Raw genomic sequence first — 16,953 nt, 5'->3', positions numbered from 1 at the left:
GCACGCGGGGAGGGGGCGGGGGCGACGGCCTACTTGAACATCTACGAACAAACGGCCAATTGTTGAATTCGTGTTTAATTTTATTTTACGAAATTCGTGTTTGAAATTTTGTGTTACGGAAACACAAATAAACGATTAACGCTAGTGTCAAATATATGTTGCACATGTCCATTGGGGAAATCATTCCATTATTCTGGCAAATCATTTTTCCTTTCCAAGTAGTTGGCAAATCATTCCATTATTCTGTAGAAACATGTAGTGTAAACATTCCCATTAAATTGTATAACAGAATATCTATTTTGTTTGAAGCGTGTTTTGAGACGGTAAGCAACAATGAACATCCCTAAACAGAATGACTTGTAACTCACTCTGCAACGGGCTCCTCCCACCACCACCGTAACCGATTCCGCTTAACTAAAATCCAATCTTTCATAAAGATTATTGTTTTAGGGTAATCTACACAAAGATTTGTCTCACCATGTTCATGTTGCCCCCGATGCAGTGCCACTTTGCAAAACACGATACATGTAGGCATCAATAGATGAAATGCATTAGACTGGTCTATTTAGATAACTTAAACTCGCAATCTCACTGATTGAAGCATGGTCTTTTCAAAAAGGGTTAATTGGATCTATGCCACTCTCTATTTCACCGGTTGGAGATATGCCATTACAAAAACTTGACTTGGAGAAATGTCACTCTAACTTTCTTATACCTCTATCAATGCCATTCTGTCCACTTAAGACCAATAAGTGTTCAACATGTATTTCAGTGTGTACAACAATATTTACCATAATACTCTTATTTACAATGTTCAGCAGTACGTTCGAATCTTCCAGGCACCATAAAGGTTAAAAAAATAATTCAAATTTGACCCAAAATTCAATATTCCCAGAAAAATTTATAAAAAATGCAGAAAATAAAAAACAGTAATATGAGTCCACCGTTGGGGACGGGATATGAGGAACGCGTGGGGAATAAGAGGAATAAAACTGTTTGACTTGGGATGAGAAAAAAATTGTTCGTATAGAGCTATGTCTATACGTACTAGACAGTATACGTGCTGGTATTGAAGAAAATGGCATGAATAGAGGTATAAAAAAGTTAGAGTGGCATTTCTCCAAGTCAAGTTTTTGTAATGGCATATCTCCAACCGGTAGAAATTATAATGGCATAGATCCAATTAACCCTTTCAAAAATGGTGTTTTGCAACATCTTGTTTTGAAGCATTCTTTTGTTGAAGCATATTGATTTTGGAGAGTGTTGTTTTCGAAGCATTTTTGTTTTGCAGCATGTTTAAATTGAAGCATCGTTGTATATATTTTATTTTGCAGCATGATGATGTTGAAGCATCCATTGTTGTTTTGCAACATTCAAATTATTCCATTTACTTTGCCTTGTCATCTGACCAGAATGTTGATATTGTTTTTTTACACATGAAGATTCAAGTTTACTCCAAATGCAATAATCTGCTAGCAATGGTGAAGCTGGAAGCATGTTTGGAGAAGATGATGTAGAAAATGAAAATGATGATTTGTTGTTATTTCCTCGCACCCGATAGTACCCTAAGTTGGCAAGACATTTGACACAATTGATGATGCTCAGAAGTTTTACGGTGAATATACTTTCAAGTTGGGGTTTGGCACAAGGATGGAAAGCTCAAAAAAATGTCAAAGAAAACGGCTATAGTTTTGATAAGGAGGGTGTTTGAGTGTGTACACATTGGGAAGACGGTTGATAAAGATGAGTCAGGAAACACCTCGTAAAGTGTTGCGACCAAGACAAAAGCAAGCATATGTTGCAATGGAGATGAGTGACACAAGGCAGAGAAACAGAGTGTTGCATCATGCTTCAGGGCACATATGATGGCACTAGAGATGGGAGGTGGAATGTGACTTTATTTAAGGAATAACATACACACCCAATGCAGCAAAAGGTACTATCATTCTCATCGCAAAGTGCCAGAAGAGAACTTCGAATTATTGGTCGCTTTGCACAACCGCAACATCTCCACTTCTCATATCATGGGGGTACTTGGAGATACGCATGGAGGTTATATAAGGAACATGAGCTATGCAAAATATTGAAGCATTTAAGATGATCCATTTCCTTTTAGAAACAGGTTTACAATAATCTAGGTAGACTATTGAAATATTGTTGTTGTTTGTTTGCAATATTTTTGGTTCATGCTTCCAGCATGACTGATGTTTGTTTGAAGCATAAATAGTTGATCCTTGCATCATAAATGAGGAAGGTGAAGATAATCAGTGCATACACAACCACTAGCATTAAAACTATTTTAGTGTTAAAAAAATGAAGCATTCAAGATGACCATTTTCAATATTTTTTGTAACATGTTTACAATAATCTGGGTAGCCCTATTTAAGAATGTCTGCTATTTTGTTTGCAATAATTTTGGTTCATAATTCTAACATGGTTGACGTATGTTCTAAGCATAAATACTTGATGCTTGCAACATAAATGTTGCGTGTAAGCAACATGACGATAATCAGTACATATACGACCATTAACATTAAATCGTTTCACAAAATTGAGTGCATGGACAACCATTTGATATAACTAGTGTTTCGCACAAAAGGTAGCTTCCATGACAACCATTTCTCCATTACAGAAGTTTCCAACCATTTAACTTGCAAAAATACCATTTTCTACCACAAAGTGGTAAAAAAAATGCACAACCCATGGCCACAACCCTAGCCTAGAGCTTCAGTCACTCATTGTTTGAGTACCTAAGTTGGGTCAACTTCATTCAAAGGATGGTCAATGAACCTTGCTGCGAGAACCTTTCGGAAATCTACAATCATATCCTATAACAAAAGAGGGAACATAAAGCATCAATCAATATAGGTTTCGAAAAAATGGATAAGAAAAACCGTGTTAATTAAAAAAAACTACCTTGGAAAACGATTTCATGATCTTTCCGTCCCAATTCTCGATATACAAAATGGTGAAAAAACTGCAATCATAACTGTTGCGACAAAAAAAAAAGGTAGAAAGTTGATTTAACACAAAAAAACATAGAGATACATAAATTGAGGAAAAAAACTTACAGTGTATTTTGTTGTGGGTAATCAATTGGTGTGAATCGATCAAATAAACCTATGTCCAAATTGAATGATTTTGCCTCAGTTACAACAACGGCAAAGTTGTTACCTACCATGTAAGAATAAAACAGGGCAACATAAGGACATGCTCTCTTACTTTTTTTTCATAAAAAAACATAGATGGTGTGATGTTTGCAGCACTAACCAAGTTGTTTGCGGCAGCTGGCAATATGCTTTCACTTTTGCTAGTTTTCATTGAATCAAACACATTAATCTGCTTATGCAACAAGTTAATTGTGCATGCAACCCAATGACCGTCAATAACGAGCGGGAAAAAGAGCTGCAGTTTATTTCGTAGTTACACCCATGCAAAGAAATAAATAATAAGGCATGATAACATGTACCTGTACAAAGCTACGAAAACTAACCAGATCAGATTTGGTGACTTCAAACTTGTTACAAGCCCTCTTAAATTCACTCATGCAAGACGAGGATTTGAATTTGGTAGGATCGATGCTAAGTCGAAGCTATATGAAAAGAAAAGAAAATATAGGACAAGATATTATACAAAGCCAAATAAAAGAAGGGAGTTAGCGAAGACTCATGAATGTTAGAAAAAAAAAGAAAAGGACACTCACACTCATTAGGACTGAGAAGCAAAACTTTTTTAGTCCGGGGGTGTCTGAAGCGGGCTGAGCTGCAATGTTAAATGTTTCGATAAGAGCGACATGACCTGATTATCCAGTTTTCCACGAGGCTTTAAAGATGCTTGTAGACAACTGTATGACACAAAGAAATCCCCTATCTTGACAAAAGGAGGACTGCACACAAAAAAAGATTATATGTCAGCTTGGGATATGCAACAAAAAATAACTTACTATCTAGCAAGAAAGAAGCATTCTTGAAGCATTGTAAAGTTAATAGTTGCAGCAATGATGTCATGTAATATGAAAATTTTACTTGAAGCGCGTTGCACTAGGGTTTGAGGAAAGACCAAGTAGGAAATGCAACAATTAGAAAGTATGACAGGTTTGGAGACATGCAAAGGACTCACCTATCTTCTCCTTCCTTTGGCTTATTGATTTTATGTTTTTTAGCAATGTACTTGTGGTATTTTGCCTGAATGTTTTTGTCTATCCTGATCTTCTTCGTCTTTTGTGTGCTAACATTGTCCTTTGCATGCCTCTTGTGCATGTTCTTCTTCTCATGGGTAAGTGGACTTCTGCTCAAATCTTTCATGGGCTCTATTGTATCATGCAACACAATATCTAGGGAGAATAAAATAACCACAAGTAATTAGCTCACAAACAAATAACAAAAGGAGGAAATTAAAATAAAAAATTAAAAAACATAACGGAGAACAAAAGTAAACAAGAAAGAAATACCTGGTGATTGTAATACAATTGTAGTAGAAGGTGCCACATCGTGGATTGGATCTCCGTGTGTCGGGCTAGGCTGATGGCTAATTGTTTGAGCATGGAACCACTCATGTTCAGAGGTGCTTTTCTCAAAAAGATCATATGAAGGGAAATCATCCCATATACCAGCTGCAACGCTTCTAGGGCAACCAAAATACTGTGGGGGGCTGCACGGTGAATGTTCGTCCACGGTTGTGATCATAGCACACATCTTCTCAATGCCACCTCCTTTCTCATCTTTCTTCATGATGCCATCTCCTTGTTCATTGTTTGTGACAAGTTTCACAACATCTTGAAGTCCGCAACATTTCCCAACAACCGGAAGATGTGAATGCTCAAGAAGGGCAACCTCATTCGACGCCCTTTCAGCTGATGTGACAATAGTGGAGTTGGTAGGGGCAGGAAATGTGATGTCACTTGGTTCATTTGTATACAACTTATGGCTAGAGTCACCATGTACATCAAACAATAATGTTGCAATCCTCTTGGAGTATATTGTTTTCAATTGCTGCCCAAGACCTTCTAAAGCCCCATCTACCTCCTTAGCAAACATATTTTTGTGCTTCTCATAAAGAGGCATGCGATGTGAAGGTACATGTAGAAGAAACAAATTCATAGCAAAAAGGAAAAAAAGAAATGAAAACACACATGTAGTTTGCAACAACAAAAGTTTGGTGATACAACTGGAAATCAATACGTATGCGACAAAAAGTAAAGGCGTGTGAAACATATAGATGTAAAGAAAACAACAAAATTGTTCCGAGACAAATAAACTTACCTCTATATCTTGACTACTAGGTAAAGATTGTCAAAGCAAATCATCAAGCGATGTTGGAGTTTGTAATACAACATCTTGATTGGTTTCATTTTCAGAAGTGACTTGAGAAGCATGATGTTGAGCCTGTCCAACATCATGTGCAACTGCTTGAGAAGAACCAACATCGGCAATATGGAAAGGAGAAGGGGCTGCAACAACGGCAATGACATCACCTTGACCAGTAGCAGATGGTGCTTTAATTGGAACAGGAGGTTGAACAACAGCTTCACCATGGGCAGACGCATATGGTGTAGCGGATAAAGCACGAAACTACAATAAACATAGGTGCATCGTGTCAAAACAACAATTATTAAGGTCTTGCTGCAGAAAGAAGATAGTGAGAAATATTTATTGATGCATCTGACTTACGGGTCTTTTTTCCAAACACTTTCTTGTTCGAAACAAACATGTTCGCGTCCACTGAAACAACGAAGTTGAAGTCGATGGTGGACACAAAGCATGCTCTCGGCAATGAGTAATTGATGTTATAGTCACCAGGGTGTGGAGGTGGAAAATCCAAATGATCCATATAGATGATCTGCATGAGACAAACAAAACTTACAAATGAATGAACAGGCAAATGCATAAAAAGCATACCAAAAAGAAGTGGGTTACCGCTAGCATTGGGAAGCATGATCCAATCCAAAAATTGTCAAATGACATATCCTGTTGCGATTTCAATCGCCTTTTCTCCTGAAACTTGCCGACCTTGTCCATAACAGTTTCCAATATGTGTTCATCCCAGGCAAACTCCTGAACATCAGCCATATTAGTTAGACTTGCTAGGTACTCTAGAATAAGCGTGTCCCTAGTGCTTGGACAAAGTACAGTAGCCAAAGCAAGAAGAACAAAGGTCCTGCTAACTATAATATCATCTTCATCTGGAGCGCTCTTCAGGATTTCAATAGCACGAGCTATGGGTGCCCTACCAGCAACACTGTATATCTTGCAAAGTTTTGAGTGACCCCTTTTTAGCAACTCCACAGGCCTAACACCAGATGGGACGTTGAACACCTTTTTGACCATATCTCTAGTGAAGACAATTGACTTGTTGCAAACCCTGAACTCACGCAGCTTGTGATCAATGTTCATGACAATCCATTCAGTCAACTCATTGGGTATAGTGACGGCTGAAATCCTCAAGCAATCCCCAAAACCAGTACCCTCAATGATAATTTTCTTCGGAGCACTTATATGTTCCCGTATTACATCATGTAAACGCTTTGCAACAGAACCACACGAGCTTTGAGAAACCATGTTGACTCCGCTGAAACAAGGTATAGACAAATAAGATCAGAATATCATGCACATACATTACTCACATGTATTAACAACAAAACACACACATTAATCTTGAAAAATAAAATGCAAAAAAGCTGAAGGTTGCTCCACACACCGAACTAGAGCAACTAAATGCATCATTGTTGCTACAATTGAAAACCCATTACAACCCAGTTAACCATTGCTTCAACAACACAACTAGTGTAACCAGTGCATGGGGATTGCTTCAACAAAATATTCAGTGCAACCCAATAAACACACTTAAGATGGCAACAATGATTTAGGATTGTAACATACAACATCGAATCACATCACACAAAAACATATCGCATATCTCGACATTTTGATTCATTTTTGTTTAATGAAGCATCAATGTGCAACTTGGAAAATTGATTTAACATTACGATATTTTAATTGCAACATGGTATGCTATCCATACAAAAGAAAATCGGCATTGTTAAAATCCTACCCAAAATCGACCCAAATCCTAGCCATACAAACCAAAATACACACAAATCTACCACAAAACGTATATAATCAAGTATATGATGTGAAAAAAATTGAGGAATACATGGTAACATGACATAGGTTAGTTCATTAGACCAACAAATTACAGAGAAAAGGGGCATAAGGGTTTGTTTTGGAGAGGAGAAGGGAGGCTTCTGGGGTACAGGAGAAGGGGGCTGCGGGAGTCATCGGAGAAGGTGGACTGGGTTGAGGAGAAGGGGTGTTGCGGGGCGTCATCAGAGGTGGGCTAGGTAGAGGAGAAGGGGGGTTGCGGCCTGCGGGGAGAGGGGATTTGGGGGGGGGGGGGGGCAGGAGGGGGTAGCCTTATCAACGGTGCCGAAGCCGGGAGAGAAGAAGGGTGGCCCGAAGCGTGGAAGAGGAGGTGGAAGCAAACCCTGAAGCCGCTGGAAATGGAAGAAGGGCCGCGGAGAGGAGGCCGCCGGCAAGGATCGCGGATCCTACGGCCGCTGCCGTCAACGCAGTCGCCAGTACAGCCACGCCACCTCGATACCTCCTTCCCGAAAACACCTGGTAGCATTGTTGTTGCGGTGGCTTTCTTTCTCACTTTATCAGACAGATCCAACGGTGGAGGGGCAGATGAATAAAAGAAAAGACGCAATTAGTCGGGGGAATTAGATAAATTGCCTTTTTTTTTACCATTTTTACCCCTTTTTCGATTTATAAAGCATCTGACTACTCAACCCCCCCCCCCCTCCTCATTAATCTTGTGCACTTGACGTTTTCCATGCATGCCTAATTCATAATTATGTGATTGGGCTGAGGAGAGGACGAGATGCACACGTGAGCTTGACACACGCAGAGCTTTCCAGAAAAAAGAATGAACAATGCAGAGTTAGAGTACACCCAACACCTATTCCCATATATATATGAACATCTGATGATCACTCTCGATCCTTTTCTTTTTCTCTTTTGAGGCACGGTTGCATCCCTCTGGTCCCTCCTTCCACTTCAAATTGTTGGATATGAGTCTCTCCTGAATTTGAGGGACGCCACACGGTCATAGATAGGCTAACATACGAGTTTTTGGTAATTATTTTTGCTTACATTTTTCGCGACTTCGTTCGTCATCTCACGCGACACAAGCGTGTCTGTTTGATATGAACCTCCGATGCTTCCTTTTTTTATCACAATAAAAAAAAGAAGCATATCACAATAAAAAAAGGAAGCATTTTTGGGGTTAACGCGTGAACGTTGCAGTGAATCACACTTGCGTCGCGTGAGATGCTTACAAATGCATGCGCTTCACTCCATCTTTGAGGTTAACGCGTGAACGTTGCAGTGAATCACGTTTTTTTAAAATCAATTGAAACCAGAAGTTTTCAAATATACGCTCCTATAGCTCCTCAGCTTAAAAATCAAATCAAACAGAAATTATGAGAGACGACGGCCGCTCCGCCCCGAGAAGCCGAGAACGTTGACAGACGCGAGAACCTCTCCCGAGCAACCAGGTGTCCAGGTAGCAACCCCGAATGGTCAATTTTACCCCACCATCCCCCCGCTGCCCGCCACACCTGGGACCCCGCGCTCCCTCGCCGCAACAGATCCCGCCGCAGCCTCGCGGCGGCGCGCCGGCACCCCCTTCTCCGCCGACGCGCCCCGGCGGCCCGCGTCCCCGGACGCTCTCCACCCCCAGCCGAGCTCGCCGTCCGATGCGCCGCGCCAATGCCCGCGTCGAGCTGCGCGAACAAACCCTAGCTCCTCCAACCCCCGCACCCAAGATGGTCGCCCAGCGGCAACGCTCCAGCTCCTGCCGCAGCCGCCGACATCTCGCTGGCGCTCTCGGCCTCCTCGCGGCGGCGGCCTTGGCGCTTCTCCTCCTGCAGCCCCGGTCGCCACCCCTAAGCTACGGCGTCATCATCGACGCCGGCAGCACCGGGAGCCGCGTCCACGTCATCGCCTACCGCGCGGGGGCGCTCCCGCGGCTGGACTGGACGGGCACGGCGTCTCTGAAGGCGACCCCAGGGTTGTCGTCCTTCGCAGCCGACCCCCACAGCGCGGGCCTGTCGATCGCGCCGCTGGTGGAGTTCGCGCGGCGCCGTGTGCCGCGGGATAGTTGGGTGGATACTGAGGTGCGGCTCATGGCCACGGCTGGGCTCCGGTTGCTTGATGCCGTGGCGGCCGATGCCGTCTTGGAGTCATGCAGGGAGGTGCTTCGTGAGTCACGGTTCCGGTTCCAGGATGAATGGGCCACCGTGATCTCAGGCATGTTCTGTACCCTATTGAATGCGTAAAAATGCTCAGCTTTGGTACATGTGGAAATGTGTGGACGTTAGATGAATCGGTATATTCGTGGATGGAATTCTGTTGAATTGCTGGCTTGCATTTGATGTATATATAGGATGGGTTCTTGATTCAGGTCTAGGGTGATGTTTGTGTACACAATTGGTTTGTAGAATTTGATGTTTCCTTTAAGGTGATTAGCTGGTCCACTTAAAATGCTGTGTAGGAGCTGAGGAAGGGATTTATGCATGGGTTGCGGCAAATTATGCATTGGGTACCCTGGGTGGTGGGAATCAAGATACTACTGGGATAATTGAGCTTGGTGGGGCTTCTATTCAGGTTTTGTTATCGTTTTCAATTCATGCTAAAGAGTTGGACATCTTGCAGTAAAGCTTATTGGAGTTTCTTACTGTTGTGCTATTCATGATTTATAGGTAACGTTTGTCACCAAGGAGCCAATGCCTCCGGAGTTCTCCCACATTCTTACGTTTGGCGATATCACATATAATCTGTACAGCCACAGTTTTCTACATCTTGGTCAGGTGATTTCTATGCAGAAAGATTTCTTATGAATTTCATCATTGTCCATTATGAATATTCACCATCTTTTCTAGGAACTGCTAGCAGTTAAATGCCTCTTAGGAATTGTTTGTAACTATTAGCATTTCATTCTGCATGCAGAATGTGGCATATGAATCACTCCATGACCTTCTGAGCACAAAAGGCCTTAAATCAAGTAAGTTGATCAAATGTATCTGTAGTTGCTGATGAGGCTACATGAGCACACATCTAATGATCTACTCCCTCCGATCCATAATAAGTATCTGGGATTTAGTACAAAGTTAGTACAAATTTGTACTAAATCCCCGAAACTTATTATGGATCGGAGGGAGCATATGATTTAAACCGCATTCCGCTCCGATGCTTATATGATACACATGACTCGTATGATGATGCTTCTTTTTGTTTCCTGTGTTCATCTCTATGGCAATGTGCAATCACCGAGCCTGTATAATGTTAAGCCAAATATCCTGAAAAAATAACTTGAATGCAATCATTAAGTCCGTGTACTTCAATTTCATTTTATTTGCAGTGGCCACACATTTAATTCATCAAGCTACATACAGAGATCCTTGCACTCCAAGGGGATTTTCGCGCATGGCAGGATCTGTTAAACTTCCTGTTAGTGTTCTTGAGTCAAAGGCTGAGTACAGACCTTTTGCTCATGCTGTTGGTAACTTCTCTGAGTGTAGATCGGCAGTAAGAACACTATTGCAGAAAGGACAAGGTAGACAAAAATCTCTTATCCCTCTTCTCTATCCTTTCTATGTTTCTTTATGTCAGATAAGAATCAATGTTCATACAAAGGAAATATGTCTATTGTAAAAATGGGCTACTTGCCTATTGTCATTTGTGGTATTTTGAGAATGGAACTTTAGTCTGTAGATTAGTAAACTGTACTCAGAACAAATGTTCTCGGTACTTTAGCTTCTTCCTGTACAAGATGCCAAAAAAGAACAGAAGTGTCTACTGATGATCGTACTGTGGACGGTAAAATGTTTCCTGGTTCCTGGCATTGTTTGTATCAGTAGTTTGTGTAGCCAAGTAATTGCCAAGTGCAATTATATGCTTATGTCACTACCTTCTAGATACAAAATTTGCAACAATATTAAGCTGTCGAAATTCGATCGAATCATGGAATACAGTTTCTGTCATGGCACTATGGCACACTGTTCTTCATTTATTTCATACTGTAATAAATGGACTATACGTTTCTCCCTTTGCAGAGGAATGTACATATCATGATTGCCGTCTGGGTGCAGCATTTGTACCAGATATGGAAGGGAAATTTATTGCAACCGAGAATTTCTACCATACCTCAAAGGTTTTGTCTCCCTCCCTTGGGTACTTGGGTTTTCCAGAAAGTTGAGTTGAATTTGGGTACATATTAGGCGGAGAAAAGATCGAAAGTGGCACCGTTTGCTGCATTTTGCCCCAATTACTCACTATTTGAGCCATTTTTGCACAGAAATAATGTTGAATGTTTGATCACTTCACAGTTCTTTGGACTACGTTCGAAGTCCTTTCTTTCTGATCTGATGCTAGCTGGGGAGCAATTTTGCCACGGGGACTGGTCAAATATAAAAAAGAAGTACCGCTCTTTCAATGAAGGGGAACTGCTCCTTTTTTGCTTCTCATCAGCGTATATTGTGGCCTTACTGCATGATACTCTGAAAGTGCCAATGGATCACAAGAGGTTGGCACCCCTTCTTTCCTTTTTTACCATTTTAACATTTGCACTATGTATTTCAAAATTTAAGATTTACGAAGTTTGTCCTGTTTCAGCATTGATGTTACGAATCAAATCGGGGGTGTGCCTGTTGACTGGGCATTGGGCGCCTTCATTGTGCAGAAGACACCAAACCGGACAGAGTACTCAGATCCATCAGTTTCATATCTAAACAACTATGACTCTTCTGGGTTGGCGCCACTTATCTTCATTGCCATGGTTGTATTTACAGTGTTCTCCATCCTGAAGTGGAGAAGACCTCGCCTGAAGACAATATACGACATGGAGAAAGGCCGGTACATCATAACAAGGGTCAACCGATGAGCCTTGCGCCTCGTCGCTGGGAGTTGGTTGAGTTCTTGCGATGGGGCTCCAGTGACCGTGTTTGTAAATTTTCCTAATTGTTTTTTATTGGCAGCCATTGTATGGTTCGACAGCTTGCCTCTCTGTATAGGACCGAGTGTAGGCAGCCCTTTTTGTGTATTATGTGACGAGTTGGGTTGCTGCAGCCTGCAGTACTCGTGGGCGTAGATCAATGCTGTATAGACTAGTGGTTCCAAAGTACTGCTGATGTAATAACCATCTTGTTTGTGCTTTCGAGATCTGCAGAGATGGTGACGAACACAGTGCCGTGTTAAGGCCCATCCTGTGCTTTGCTGCAAATTAATTTACATCCTGTATGTATATCAAAATCTTATATAAAGAAAAAGGGTTGGAGTAAATTGCATCAATATACACATGTAAGGGTGGGTGTAACACAAAACTAACAAACCAAGAGGACTTAAAATACCCAATGAGTAGAGTAATGAGTAACAAAAAGCTAGGAAATCGCATAATTAGACAAATTAATGATTCAGACCTGCTAGACATACTCGTGAACCTTGTTTTTGAGCTCAAGTTTGGTCAGTCGGTCATCCGAGCCAAGCCGTTATTCATGTTATCCACACACCTAAGCCACCATATCTATTTTTTATTTTCTCACTCAATTTACCGGGACAATTGATCTAAAATTTTAAAAGCACAATAAGGAAGCCACCGTGCTTTTGTGAAAATTTCAGGATTTTAGGGGAGCTTTTGAATTCAAGCTTCAAATTAGGTCGAATCATCTTATTTGAATGTTAAAAATCAAATGTCTAGGCAAATTTAGCTTCAAATTTAAGCGTCCACTCAGGAATCAATTTGTGATTTTCTATGAAAATTTCATATTTTTTCTATAAAATTTCAAATTCTAGCTTCAAATTTAGCAGAAGAGCAGAATCATCTTATTTGAATTTAGATATCAAACGGTTGGGCAATCTGAACTAATCATACACTGAGAACATGTTTTACTTCTGTTTGAAAATTTTGAATTTTTTGAATTTAGAAATTGTAAATACTCCCTCCGTCCCAAAATAAGTGACGTGGTCATATCAATTTGGCCAACCAAATGGAATGGCTTGGCTCGGTTCGCGTGAACGGCTCAAGGCTTAGCTAAGAGGGAAAAAACAGGGCACATGATACGCGGAGCCAGATCATTAATTTGACTAGCAAAAGACCCGTGCGTTGCTACGGAACAACGGAAAATTGTATCAGAACATCAAATTAAATGTTGATGTGTTTCATGAGCACATATGTATATAACAATTATGATAAGTTTATTTTCTTAGGCTATACTCTGGTTTCTTTTATCTTTTGCACATGTCTTATTTTTATATCTCGTGTAAAAAGAAAGTGACACATTCTCAAGTTTTTTGTTCTCTACCTTCAGGTTATGATTGTTCTCCCATACACCACACTTGAAAAGTCATGTGTGAGCGTTTTTTAACTTTTTTGCTGAATTCATAAAGTGATTCTCAATATAATCATGAATAATGAAGAACATAGCAATGATAACATTTATAACTTTCATCCGTCCAAGCCGCTTGACCTCCCGTGTGGTGATGATTTGAACAGCAAGCAGCATCAGCCATCACATAAAGCAATCGAAAGTATAAAATTTTGCTTAATGAATCCTTGCCCTGCTCTGCTATTACTTCTACTCCGTACTTTATTTCTCAAATCTCTTCTCCCAAATTCTCTCCCTCTGAGTATCCTCTCCATCCATCCTGAGTGCAAACTCATCCTCTCCCCGTCCCGATTCATCTCGTTACTGAACATCGCGCCGCCATGCGCGACTGCCCGCTTGTGCGCACCGCCTCCGCCCGTAGATTCCCGTCGTCCGTCCGCTCCTGCGCGCCGCCTGCTCCCACTTCCCGTCCGGTACGCTTGTGCGCCGCACGCCTGCGCCCTCTCGCAGCCTTGTCCGCCCGTTCGCCGCGCCCGCATGCCGCCCACACATCGCGTCGGGCCACTTGTCGCCGCACGCCACTACTCGTCGGGAGGGCCACCGATGGCTCGCGCTGACGCGGTCCTTGCAGCCTTGCGCGAGGCCACCGCCATCCCGGCCTCAGGCTCATCCCATCGTCGTCCAAGTCTCGTGGGGAGCCACCGGCACGCACGAGCCGGTAGAGGCGGCGGTCGGGGGGGCGCGACGGAGCTGTGGGTCTGCATCTGCCTTCCGCACACGGACGCCGCCGATGCGCATGAGCTGGTGGAGGCGACCAAGAGCGGCGGCGAGATCCGAATCGGGCAGGGGATGGGGGTGAGATTCGTAGGAGAGGAGGAGGACTCTATTGTTTTTTTTGTGCGGTACGTGTTTTTTCTGCGCTTGAGGACAACGGGAACCAGGATTAAAAGGCGCGTGGGGACGGTGGTGGCAGATTCGTAATTTCAATGAAATGACGAACCGCGGCGTCCGTACCATCACCACCAACTTCAATTTAATAATTGGTATAGATTTTATGGTTTTTGAGGTTTTTGTTACTCTTGAACTTGTAGGTATCACTTAAGATCCACTAGGCTTGTATATTTGGTGTTACACGTGTCCTTACGAATCTGTGTACTTATCAGATTGCTGTAAAGATGGGAGACAATATTGTCAATGTCTAAACAGTCCATCTTCTTAAAGGGTAGAGTATTATCAGGCTGGTTGAAGTTGAACGTTCCACAAATCTCTCTGCCAACTTCATCGAAGCGGCAGAACACAACATTGGCTGCCGCAGGCGCAGCGTTGCAGTCGGTGCGAGTGCGTATCAGCCGCGAGCTTCCTCAGACGCCACGCGCCCGAGTCCGAGCTGGCGTACGTGACGTGTCCCCATCGGTGAAGCGAGTCTGAGTCTGAGTCCACGGCCGCCTCTCTTTCCCTGGATTCACCTTCATAAAAAGGCCCAGGAGGCGACGCCCTGGGAGGCCTCGTCAAAGGAATCAGAACACCACGCCCGAGATCGCGCGATCCGCAACCAGACGCCAGGCTCCCGTACTTCGCGATCCTAGTCGACTCCATGGCGCACAAGCAGGCCTCCTCCTCGTCGTCGTCGTCGTCCACGGAGATGCAGGCCGGCGGCGGCGCGGCGGCGCCGCTGTACTGCGCGAGCGGCTGCGGGTTCTTCGGCAGCGCCGCGACCAACAACATGTGCTCCAAGTGCTACCGCGACCACCTCAAGGCCATCGGAACGCCGCCCGCCGCCAAGGTCGAGGGGAAGAAGAAGATAGCAACGACGGCCGACGTCGACGCCCTGATCAAGGAGACCACGAGCTCTGCCGCCGCCGCCGCCGCCGCCGATGTCCCTGCTGCTGCTTCTGCTGCTGGAGAGCCGGCCGCCCCGGCTGTCGCGGAGAAGAAGGCGGCGCCCAGCAGGTGCGTGTCGTGCAAGAAGAAGGTGGGGCTGCTGGGGTTCGCGTGCCGCTGCGGGGGCACCTTCTGCTCGCGACACCGCCACGCCGACGGCCACGCCTGCGACTTCGACTACAAGAAGGCCGGCCGCGACAAGATCGCGCAGCAGAACCCCCTCGTCGTCGCGCCCAAGATCGACAACAAGATCTGAAGCAAGGCTAGAAGCAGGGGATCGAGTTGTAAACGCATATCTGCACGGTTTCAGTTCTCTCGGTTTTTTTTTTCCTTTGTCCTTAATTTCTAGCTAGATCTTGCAGTAGCTCTTCGTTCTCGGTAGCTGGATCTTCAGGTTACAGTTGATGATGTTTCTTTTGTACTTATTACTTGTTCCTAGGGATTGATGTAATTAAACAACTAGGTACCGTCATGTTATTCTCGTCAAATTTCTTTGTGCTGCCAATTTGGCATCAGAGGTTTGCCTATCGCAAAAGATTCCGCTGACTTGCTAATTTTACAAGTTCAACATGGACTTCCAGGCCGGCCGGTACTCGTAGTGCCTCCGTCCTGAAATAAGCATCGTACATGGATTTGTATAGATAAAATCGCACCACAATCCTAGTTTTTCTTTAGAACAGCAGTTGCCTTTTTTCTTAATCAGAGTTGGTAATCACTTGAAAATTTAATACTTTCCCCGATCCTAAATTCTTGTCGTTAATTTTTTAGTTCAATACTTGTCGTTGTTTTAGTTCAAATTTAAACTAAAAAATTAACGACAAGAATTTAGGATCGGAGGAATAACGTTTTTGCTACGCAGAAGTATATCTAACCGATGTTGATAGCCATGTTGTAACCGATGTTGATAGCCATGCTGTCTGATCGTTGTGAAGATATTTTTCACAGGGACCTATGATTGTCAACTGAAAAACAATTATTTGTAAATCGACTAAAAAATAGTCACTCTAAAATTTGAATTATCCATGAATGGCAACACTTGTATACAGCTATTGGGCCAAGAAAACAACAAGCAAGTTTGTGAAACGACAAGCTACTCGCATGTCCGCATCATGACCCAAGGCCTCACCAAGAGGTCCATTTCCTCTTCTATCACATCCTCACCATCTCCAACCTCAACCTACTACGCCTACCACAAGTCCTAGACCGGTGTCTTCGGGGATGTATCCACCGTCTTCGAGGTTAGGCTTCGTCCCTGCCTGATCACTTCTTCAACCCGCCCGCATATCGTGTCTGGCTCATGCTCTAGGCTCTTCATGCCGTGCTACGACAACCAAGGCATGGAGCTCGTCGTCGGCAATGTGATCAATGGAGTACGATGATATGTGCGTGTCATAGCGCCGGAGTTGTGGGCTACTGACAAGCAATTATAAGAGCTCCAGGTGGTCTTGACACATATGTTGTGTTGGTGATGCCGGCATCGACTAGCGGACTGCACGCTAGGCTATGCTCTGGATTTGATATCATCGCATTTGTGCACGTCTGGGACCAAATCTGGACACATTAATCTCCTACTGCCGCCGTACCAAATCATGTATTGTCTCAAAATCCTTGGCTCCGGTCAGCGAACCCAGAAACCTAACCACTAATCCTTCATGGCATCTCCGGCTCCTTGATTAACCCGAATCTCA

The 16,953-nt window shown here is 43.3% G+C and overlaps 3 protein-coding genes across 4 annotated transcripts; 2 read left to right on the top strand and 1 right to left on the bottom strand.

Annotated features, from left to right (window-relative positions):
• Positions 1-5,291: 5,291 nt before the first annotated feature.
• LOC104584223 lies at positions 5,292-6,557 on the bottom strand. The gene is made up of 3 exons (XM_010238409.1): positions 5,916-6,557; positions 5,670-5,838; positions 5,292-5,524 (listed from the first exon to the last, which is right to left on the bottom strand). The coding sequence occupies exons 1-3, from the start codon at positions 6,555-6,557 to the stop codon at positions 5,292-5,294; spliced, it is 1,044 nt and encodes a 347-aa protein (XP_010236711.1).
• A 1,988-nt stretch (positions 6,558-8,545) lies between these two features.
• LOC100838315 (probable apyrase 6) lies at positions 8,546-12,290 on the top strand. Of its 2 annotated transcripts, XM_010236875.3 has the most exons (9): positions 8,546-9,311; positions 9,556-9,668; positions 9,764-9,871; positions 10,011-10,065; positions 10,423-10,617; positions 11,117-11,214; positions 11,390-11,586; positions 11,676-11,762; positions 11,852-12,290. In XM_010236875.3, exons 1-9 carry the CDS (start codon positions 8,579-8,581, stop codon positions 12,018-12,020), a joined length of 1,755 nt encoding a protein of 584 aa, XP_010235177.1. In that variant the 5' UTR covers positions 8,546-8,578; the 3' UTR covers positions 12,021-12,290. The 2 variants fall into 2 exon arrangements, with proteins under 2 accessions (XP_010235177.1, XP_003574554.2); XM_003574506.4 differs by having other exon boundaries at positions 11,676-12,290.
• Positions 12,291-14,648: 2,358 nt separating this feature from the next.
• Positions 14,649-15,800, top strand: LOC100842563 (zinc finger A20 and AN1 domain-containing stress-associated protein 12). The gene has a single exon (XM_010236874.3). The coding sequence runs from the start codon at positions 14,979-14,981 to the stop codon at positions 15,519-15,521; it is 543 nt and encodes a 180-aa protein (XP_010235176.1). The 5' UTR covers positions 14,649-14,978; the 3' UTR covers positions 15,522-15,800.
• Positions 15,801-16,953: the final 1,153 nt, after the last annotated feature.

Source organism: Brachypodium distachyon, chromosome 3 (genome assembly GCF_000005505.3).
Source record: "Brachypodium distachyon strain Bd21 chromosome 3, Brachypodium_distachyon_v3.0, whole genome shotgun sequence".
In the NCBI taxonomy this organism is placed as follows: Eukaryota; Viridiplantae; Streptophyta; class Magnoliopsida; order Poales; family Poaceae; genus Brachypodium; species Brachypodium distachyon.
The sequence above is the reverse complement of the archived record's forward strand: the minus strand, read 5'-3'. Positions and strand labels throughout refer to the sequence as shown.

Coding starts and splice junctions, on each gene's coding strand:
- LOC100842563 (XM_010236874.3), top strand. CDS start 14,979: ATGGCGCACAAGCAGGCCTCCTCCTCGTCGTCGTCGTCGTCCACGGAG.
- LOC100838315 (XM_003574506.4), top strand. CDS start 8,579: ATGGTCAATTTTACCCCACCATCCCCCCGCTGCCCGCCACACCTGGGA. Junction 10,618..11,116: donor ACTATTGCAGAAAGGACAAG/GTAGACAAAAAT, acceptor CTCCCTTTGCAG/AGGAATGTACATATCATGAT. Junction 11,215..11,389: donor ATTTCTACCATACCTCAAAG/GTTTTGTCTCCC, acceptor ATCACTTCACAG/TTCTTTGGACTACGTTCGAA.
- LOC104584223 (XM_010238409.1), bottom strand. CDS start 6,557: ATGGTTTCTCAAAGCTCGTGTGGTTCTGTTGCAAAGCGTTTACATGAT. Junction 5,839..5,915: donor CATGCTTCCCAATGCTAGCG/GTAACCCACTTC, acceptor TGTCTCATGCAG/ATCATCTATATGGATCATTT. Junction 5,525..5,669: donor AGTGTTTGGAAAAAAGACCC/GTAAGTCAGATG, acceptor CCCATGGTGAAG/CTGTTGTTCAACCTCCTGTT.